This window comes from Clupea harengus, chromosome 6 (genome assembly GCF_900700415.2).
Source record: "Clupea harengus chromosome 6, Ch_v2.0.2, whole genome shotgun sequence".
NCBI lineage: Eukaryota > Metazoa > Chordata > Actinopteri > Clupeiformes > Clupeidae > Clupea > Clupea harengus.
Genome location: NC_045157.1, coordinates 23237248 through 23246940, shown reverse-complemented (window position 1 = coordinate 23246940; position 9693 = coordinate 23237248). Strand labels below are relative to the sequence as shown.

The 9693-nt window shown below is 39.2% G+C and overlaps 1 protein-coding gene across 1 annotated transcript; it reads left to right on the top strand.

The window, feature by feature from the left end:
• The first annotated feature begins 6160 nt into the window (after positions 1–6160).
• On the top strand, positions 6161–8533 carry LOC105902991 (CUB and zona pellucida-like domain-containing protein 1). The gene is made up of 5 exons (XM_031568705.1): positions 6161–6747; positions 6856–7256; positions 7400–7496; positions 7577–7754; positions 7829–8533. The coding sequence occupies exons 1-5, from the start codon at positions 6661–6663 to the stop codon at positions 7999–8001; spliced, it is 936 nt and encodes a 311-aa protein (XP_031424565.1). The 5' UTR covers positions 6161–6660; the 3' UTR covers positions 8002–8533.
• Positions 8534–9693: the final 1160 nt, after the last annotated feature.

The following is a 9693-nucleotide window of genomic DNA, read 5'->3' as shown; positions in this document are numbered from 1 at the left end:
CTGTTACCCTATTCCCCATTGTCCTTGTGTCTGAGTCCACCAAGCAAGCAGTGCTGCTGGAGCTGACAGTCCCGTGGGAAGATCGCTTGGAAGGAGCCTTTGAGAGGAAGCTCTCCAAGTACGCAGGACTGGTCAGTGACTGCCAGCAGGCTGGCTGGAGAGCAAGGTGTTTCCCTGTGGAGGTTGGATGCAGAGGATTTGCAGCCCGTTCCTTGGCCAGAGCCTTCAGTAGTTTAGGCATCGAGGGTGAGAGAAAGAGGAGAGCCATCCTCAGTACCACCGATGCGGCAGAGAGAGCCTCAAGATGGCTGTGGCTCAAAAGAGGGGAGCCATGGAGTCATGGTAGCTAGCTAGCCATCTGGACACAAGCTGGGGTCTGATCAGCCCCGGCTGGGTCACCTGGAGGAGGGCGTATGATGTTGAAAGACCCGAAACGTCCAATGATCCCAGGAACATCACTGAAGATGTGTCCAGATTAGGCATCAGTAGATGTATGTACACAGCCCTATCCCTTTTGATTAAACACTATTAGTGCTTATTCACATTTCTTTCAAGCAGGCTCTTTTGCAGCAATGCCCTGATTGAGGGTACATAATACAGATGAACAATGCGTAAACAAACCATAACAAAACTAAACAGACAAAATAAATAAACAAAACACATTATACAACTCAGAAATTAAGTATAAAAAAAAACCTACACTTTTTTAAAAGGCGGTGATGCACAACACCATCTTCAACCAATCAAACTCTGAAAGCAGGCAGCTGTGCTAAATGTGACTAATTTGGTCAGATGATGTCGCCTCTATTCTATATATATATATAGTGCAATCAACAATTTTGTCAGTTCTTGACTATGGTGACATTGTTTACATGTATGCTGCACCCTCTACCTTAAAACTCCTGGACTCTGTTTACCATAGTGCTATTCGCTTTGTTACAGGAGACGCTTTCAGGACCCACTACTGTAACTTATACAAGAATGTTGGTTGGTCCCCTCTAGCAGACAGAAGGGGAAAACACTGTCTTTTATTTGTTTATAAAGCCTTATGGGAAAACTGCCTAATTATCTCCTGTCACTTTTAAAATTAAAATCCATCTGTCATAACACACGGTCACAGAGCCTCATCTCCCTTGAAATCCCCCTTACAAAAACTAATATAGGTAAAATAGCTTTTAAGTTCTTTGCTTCCCATAAATGGAACACTGTTCAAGTGGAGTTGAAATGAACCAAGTATTTGTCTGTCAACCAATTTAAGAGCCTTTTAGATGCTAAGGATGTGCCTCAATGCTGTTGTTTTAAATGATTCTCTGATTTTTTTTTTTTTTTACTTTTTGTAATTTTTTTTTTCATACTTCATTTCTGAGTTGTTTAATGTGTTTTGTTTATTTATTTTGTCTGTTTTGTTTTGGTTTGTTTATTTATTGTTCTTCTGTACTATGTAGCCTCAATCAGGGCATTGCTGCAAAAGAGCCCTGTGCTCAGTCAATTCTCCCTGAATAAACAATGATGATGATGATACATGTTAACTAAAAGAGTACAAGCTCTAAGGCCTATTTCTTTATACTTCCATCAAAAATAATTAATTTAATGTATCCATATATGTCCACATGGGCAGACAAGTACATGTCTGGCCCTAAAAAGGGGAAGAATGGATTAAATGTGGGTGCCAATTACAGCGTTAACAGCATTTGAAGTTTCCAAACGAATCCAAGCATTTCCTGAAAGCAGGGCATGGAAGAACTTTTCTAATACAAGGAGTATTGACTCAAATTACAGGGACATGTGGATGTTAGGGGTGAGTCTAAAAAGAAAAGCTGGTTGGCCTGGCATTGATGGTATTCAATGCACTTCTGGTCCTGAGTGTAAAGGTGTTGTTTCCAGGCTGTGAAAAAGTCACACCTGTATATCCTTACACCACATAGAGTAGTGGTGAAATAGCTGACTACACGTCCCAGTGTTCCTATCTTTAAACTGAGAAATTAAGGAGCCATTTACACACTGTGACAAAAATATTTAATTCCCTTTTTTGCAATTTTCCATATACTTCACATGAACACAAATATGATCCTAATGGAAACGAAATTGAATTGTTAGAATTAATTATTGATAGAAGTATTTTACAAAAAAATGCAGGTCTGTCCTTTCTGAGGTCTGTGATATATAGCTTTGCGCTATGGGAATCCAAATATGCAAAGGAATCCAAAACACATATACGTATATATACAGTATATATATATATATATATATATATATATATATAACAATTTGTCATTCTCTCATTTTATGGACTGTATAGTGCAAAGTTCTGTTGAGCAGCATTTTTGTGACACATTGCTGTATGAAATACAAAGTTCATTTTATAAAAACATAATTTCCCTCAACCTAAAAAGATTATTTGTTCTGTTTGTTCAGTGCCGCTGATTTCTTGCAAGTGAGACATGGTTTGGGTCACACTGTAATCTCCTTACCTGAATGGTTTGAAAAGCAATTTACCAGAAATCTTGTCAGACCTGTTGAAGAGCACCGCCTACATCTACATTTCTGTGAGCAAGAATAGGTGATACAGCTAACCAGTCATCATGGCACACTCGTTGGTGTTGGTGTTATTTAGTTTTGCTGTCACCCAAATTAAAGCCAATGGCTTCTTAGGAAGCTCTATCAGTTTCTCACTTGGAAAGGACAACCGTGATGGATCCTTTGAGGTATGTGTGATATGTTGTTCATTACCCTAGATTCATGTTGTTTGACCAAAATACTGAAAATGTATTTCACTATTAAAATATTAACCTGACATCCTGTATGGAAAGAATGTGCATTTGGCTTTGTTATTATACATTTTTGGTTTGTGTAATAATAGTGTTATTAATGTGGTGGTGTATTGGCAGATCAACTTCTATAACAGGGGGTACAGAAATGAAAGTTGTGAGGATCAGCTCAGCTGGCAATGCCAAAGTGGCGACTGTGGTACCCTTATGCAGTCAGAGATCATCATCAATGAAGCCAATTCAAGTGTTGTGGCTTGGTGCCAGTCTGAGGGTTACATGACAAGGAATGTCTCTACGAATTTACCTTTCAATTTAAGGTGAGTTTTCACATTGCTGGGTTTTGGCAAGTGGTACTCTATAACTATGCTGAGATGACGTAGCAGGTGATAAAGAGACCGTTTCTTGAGGCCTGTGATTGGGTTCAAACATCGTGGCATCCATCTTGAAGTTGTTTGACATAGTGCATGATGATTTGCCATGCACCGTCAAATAATCCATGACCTCTAACTATGTTTTGACTGATAACAGGTTAATCTTTGAGTAGACTGGACAGATGAGAGGTTTTATTCAATTAATACGGGACAGTTCAGTTTGAGTGTAGATTGGCTGTCTGCAGCTAACCTTTTCACACACTATTATATTAAGATGTACTGTATATAACTACAAACAAGTTTTTCTATTTAATGGCAAGATGCAGATGTGCTGCTTGTAGATACCACTGATCTAAATTTGGAACAATAATTCATTATGTAATTTAGGGGACTAGATGCATTGTGCTTCAGCATTTTCTTTTCTGATCTTCAGTTTTCTTCAATGCTTGTGGGAAAAGTATCAGTGCCAGAAAGAAGAAAAATGTAGTTAAACTGGTTGTAGGTGTCTTGTTAAAAGACCTGTTCTTGCTCAAAGATATATGGCCTTCCACTTTTACCTTCCCATGGTTTTAAAAACTGCTTGCTGTGATTTTATACCAACATTGGAGCAATGTCATCTTTTTTTGTTGTCATTGAATTTCTTTTTTTTCTTGCTTGATAAAAAGAAGGGAAAAAACAGAACAGAAATGAAGTCAGTCTGGATGTAACAGTGTTACAAAAGCACAGTGCTGGAGCTGGTTCAGTTGGTTCCAGAGGCAATCTCACATTTGGCCTAATCTCTCAGTTTAAAAATTATGGTGGGGTATTTTCCACCATTGTAAATGGTTTTGTTGTGCATACTGCTAATTTTGTTGTGCATACTGCTAATTCACACATTGTATTGTTCAGATTGCTAATTCACACTTAATTATGAAACTCAAACAATTCAATATTAATGAAAAATAAATATAAATTATAATGTCACATATGCTAAATATTTGAAATATGTATTATGTTTAATTAATAATTAATAAATAATTATGTTTCCATTGTAAATTGAACGACCACATTGATTTACAACATTTGACATTCACTAATAGTTAAAATAACATATTTTGAAAGAAATTCAGGATGCTGCTGGGGTTCTAATGTGCATGGAGCCCATGAATGGGCCCTGAACACACTGGTTGATGTGGGAACACGGACAGATACATACATGCCAAACAGATCACCCGTCTCTGCAACTGTCCCGAGGCTGCGGTAAGTCCTCTTTCATAATGTCGACATGTCATATCATTACATTGTTTGCCAAAATACAGAAATCTCATGCTTTTTTTTTATATATATCTTATGAAGAATCCCCCAGAATTGCCTTGTAAGCATCGCGCTGCTGGCCCATGACCCAGATGATGATGATGTGCGATGCAGATTTTCTACAGAGGCAGGGGGAAATTGCTTATCATGTCACCATCATCCAAATATCAACCTAAATCAGGTCTAATTTCTGTTTTTATTTTTTTGTATATACAGCAGTCGTCTCACTTCATTAATGCATTCATCATACCGTGGTACAAAAAACATCTATGTAGAGCTTGAAAATTTGAATGTAAATGTAGTTGTCTAACTGGTTTGTTGTAAAAAAACAACTAGAACTGGAGTAAAAGAAGAATGTGCATATAGGGAATGATATATACAGTAATATTATGAAAAGTATCTGCATATTATATTGATTGAAAACACACATGCCATTTATCATTGGACATTGGTAACCAGATAACTACATGGGTATTCACAGGAGCTTTGCGTTCTACGTGGGAATGGCTCACTGTCTGTTGGAACACATGTGTTTGAGATGGTCTTGGAGGATTACCCCAGAGAAGACATTACTATCACGTATACAGATGGCACATCTTCCACCAAGCATAGTCTCAACAAGACAATGCCAAATCCATCTCCAATAAGCCAGATTCCCCTGCAATTTACAGTTGAGGGTAATGGTGTTTAATTATTATGATCTGCACCGCATCATGAGGATGTAGGATAAGGTCACAATTAGGTTGTCTGTGTGTGTGTGTGTGTGTGTTTGTGTGTGTGTGTGTGTGTGTGTGTGTGTGTGTGTGTGTGTGTGTGTGTGTGTGTGTGTGTGTGTGTGTGTGTGTGTGTGTGTGTGTGTGTGTGTGTGTGTGATTGTATAGGGGGTGATGTTCAACCCCCTTTTGTCAGGACTAAGAGTTGAAAAGAGAAACCAGCCTACAATTACGGTTATGTTGTCATATTACCTTTATTATAGGTCTATGTGAAATAAAATACCTTTAACATTTAATTCACACAGTTAAAATAGTCCTAAGTGATGATACCGGCCTGCATCCGTGTGGAGGTGTGTTGGTCTATTTCTGGAAATAAATCCCTCCTTAAACCATCGTCACACCAGGTTTAACTTAACACACCCAAAAAGTGACCTCTAAAGAATCCTTGAAGACACAGCAACTGAAAACTAAACAGGTGTTGATGACAGCCACATGCCAGATAAACACTCTTGAACACAGCTAAGCTAATGACAGAGCAATAGTCGCGCCATGACCAACAGGGGCATGACAGCAAAGAGAAGTTCATACAGGTGTCCTGACACCTACAAGGATGTATGCATCAGTTATACATGTATAAGTGATGATTAAATTGTATGTCACTTCTGAGAGTGTGTTTCTGTGCCTCAGTTCTTCCTTCAGTGGAAAGCTGTGTAACTGGGATGACAAGGCCACAGTTCCTGACTCCAACACCTTCACATGAACAGGTCTATATTACAGCTGTCGGCCATAGGCACCAACTGAAACTACGAGCCCAATCTACAGAAAACAGGTTAAAATGTGGTGTTTTATTATTACTGAAAATTTGATTGCTGAAAATGTTAAAATTCCAGTGATGATATAATTCTGAAATTAGGGCAGGGCAAGTATTTAAAGGCATATCTTTTATTTGTGTTGTTATAATATTTATTTGATTGTAACCTTAAAAAAACAATCAACACAGTGTGCTAACACTGCAGTCCTCTTCACAGACTGCTAGACTTCCAGATCAGTGGGCCTTGGAATATGTCCAAATCACTGCAGAGCGAGAATGGTGGGATTACTGTGGCAACAGTGGAATGGACACCACAACAGAGTGATCTCCATCGCTCCGTTCCAGTGTGTTTCACCGCAGACACAGAGACAAGGTGATGACCGGTAACCCTTATCTCTATATTATCCACTTTACTTAACAGCTTCCATCTCACCTTGTCGCTCTTCATCTATTTATCTTTGTAGCCAGTCAGAGATGAGATGTGTTGTGCTGATGGTAGCACAATCATTGCCACTGACAGGTGAGTTTTAACCTTTCTGTATAGTGGCTGACAACTGAACACATTTAAATTTGGAAATATGTAGAACTGTGTACATGTGTGTTGCATATTTCCAGGTGAAGGAGAGGTGTCTTGCAAGGAGAACATTATAAGCATTGTTGTGAGCAAAGGATCTATACCAGGTATAGATCATAGATGGCTACATATGATCGACCCTTCCTGCTCCCTCACCTCCAATGACACCCATGTCATGGGCACAATATCAATTAACACCTGTGGTACAGAGATGGAGGTATGTTTACTTATGTTTAATTTACTTCTTCTAGTTTACTTTGTTCTTCTTTGAACATATAAACCAAACTATCTACCTACCACATTAAAGTCCTCCCTTTTTTCACAGGAAGAAGGCGATTTCATTATTTTCAGAAATAGCATCAGCTCATTTGATGCCCCCAGTGCAATCATTACTAGGAGGGGTCAGGTCAAGATTGGGTTCTCATGTCAGTACCCCAAGGTGGTCGATGTATATAGCCATTATCTGAACAAAAAATCGGACTACATTTTCACTGAGGTCAACTTTGGCAGCTTTGGCTACGTCTTTGAAGTTTTCACGGACAGCAACTTCGCCACTGCAGTGGCCCCCGAAACATACCCAGTGGAGTACCAGCTGCTAGACATGATCTATATGGGCATCAAGGCTCAATCCACACTTTCAAACACAAGGCTGTTTGTAGAATCCTGCAGGGCCACTCCTACTGGTAACCCAAAGAGTATTAAATACTATGACCTGATCAGTCATGGGTAAGGCTTATACAACCATCTTAAATAATCTTATTGCATATGATTTCATTCTCCTAAGATGACTGCACAGCATACATGCTTTTGTGTCATGGCATTACACTATTGTGTCTAATGAGAAATCCCTCATGTGTTCCTACCTGAAGGTGTAATGTAGATGAAACCATAAAGGTATATCCAGGCAGTCTAACCGATTTTAATTTTGAGATCCAAGCCTTTAAGTTCACCGGAGAGCTCGATGAGGTATGATTGCAGACCACTAGAAAAATTTCAAATAAAAAAGGCTCCTCTCCAACCTCACAAACCTCTGTTTTTCTGGGCAGGTGTTTATTAGCTGTGCAGTTATCCTGTGTGAGGCAAGCAACCCAAACTCCAGATGTAATCAGGGCTGTGTGAACAGTACCTCTAGCAGGCGTAAGCGAGAAAGCGGGCTTGAGACAGCCAGCCACTTCCTCACTCAGGGTCCATTTCGTGTGGCGAGAGATGGTCAACGCCGTTCAGGTAAGTCATGCTTGCACACACATGACCGACCCTGTCACATAGAAGACTCTTCATGTTAGCATTGTCTTTTACAGGTGAAAGGCTCAATGATGACTCTGAGACTGTGTCCAGTTCGAACAAGCAAACAAATGTCGGTACTTTTGTTCTCGCTGGTCTTCTCATCGTTTCCCTCGTGCTGCTGGTGGGACTCATATTCTACAGGCATCAGAGAACCAGAACCCTCAGCCAGCAGAACCTCTTGTTTTAAGATCTTTCTATTCTTGGTTATCAGTTCCAGACTAGCATACAGCAAAGCATAAATTGAGCCACAGAGAATATGCTTAGAAGCTGTAATACATATTCAGTAGTGTACATCATTTGTTGTAATGTAAAATGTATTTAGACCGAGGTCAAGTACTGTACTGGCTTTAGAGACCTACACTTTTTTCATGATTCTATGGCAGATAATGTACAACAAAAAAAGTTTTTGTCAAATCATATAGGCCAGAAAATCACACTAGTGTTTTATACTCAGGTGTATAAAATGATTTAAATTCTAGCCTGAATATTTCTTGATTTATTTAAAACAATAATAAGACCTGCTAATTGCAGGCATACCTAAACTTTTAAGTGGTGCTGGTGATGATATACTTTATAGCCGTGATGGTATAGCTTTCCTTCTGTAACTCTGAGTGGACAAATGATTGTGGCATTATATTAATTTAACCTATGTTTACAATTTACAAACATCTCCATGAGTCTCTTCTGTACATGGTTTAAAAAAACAAGCAAATAAATTGGCATTTGATGTTTTAAAACTATTTGAACAGTGTCTTACCTTCACAAAGATTTTCCTGCAATTTTTGATCTGCATTGTGATTGTGATTCTGTCATTTTGGCTTTGGCTTAAAACTGACAATTCTATTAATTTGTTTCCATACAGAGTAGGTATATGAATGCTAAATAAGTTATGTAAGGGATAATGTATAGGTCGCCGGTCAGTATTGGAAATAATTCCCGATGGACAAACAGGACCCAGACGCGCAGAGGATCTTGCTTATTATACTGTTACCTGCCAAAACGATAAGACATTCCTTCAAAATACCTCTTTTTAATGATTTTGTTGTTTGGTAAAGTAATGACTGGTTAAGACCTCCTTCTATTGGTAGAAAATGGGATGGATTAACGAACGGGCCTACCGGGCCCAGGCCCAGGGGCCCATGAGCTCAGGGGGCCCCTAAGCCAGAGCCTTTGCGTGAAGTCGCTGTTATTAACTTTGTATTGATATTATGATATGACATGATGCGCCGTAGCCGGTATATTCTAGGCTTAAGTCATTCATGTCATTAACAGGGCCCCAAAAGTACTGAAAAACGAAAGAATAGCCTAAACATTCACGTTGAAGATGTCACAAGAAAGAAACCATCATGATACCTTTCAAGGGAGTGTTTATCCCCTCAGTTTATCTATAGGACTTTAGAGGGACTGAGTAGTTTATGATTAATTTAGGCTTATAAAGTCTTCCTGTGTTTGCTATATGGGACACCATAGCTTGCTGTCAATTTTTTTTAGACTTTGTTCTTGTTGATATTAGAGGTGGCTTAAATGTTCCCTCCCTCCGGTCTGCAGGAGGAGCGGTCTGGTGTGGTCTGTTCTTGACGTTGAGCTCATTCTCTTCTCTGCTTACTTTGGCCCTGCAGCTACTGGGGCTGGCTGCAGCACCTGTTATCCTCAGCTCCCCTGCTGCCATTTTTGCACTACACATACACTATGCTGATCTGCACTACACATACACTGTGCTGATCTGCACTACACATACACTATGCTTATCTGCACTACACATACACTATGCTTATCTGCATTACATTTTTCGCTTTACCTTTTCTTGCTTCTCAGTAGTTCATTTAATAATTTAATCATTTAATAAATTATCTTTAGAATTCAAACCTTAACTCGGTGT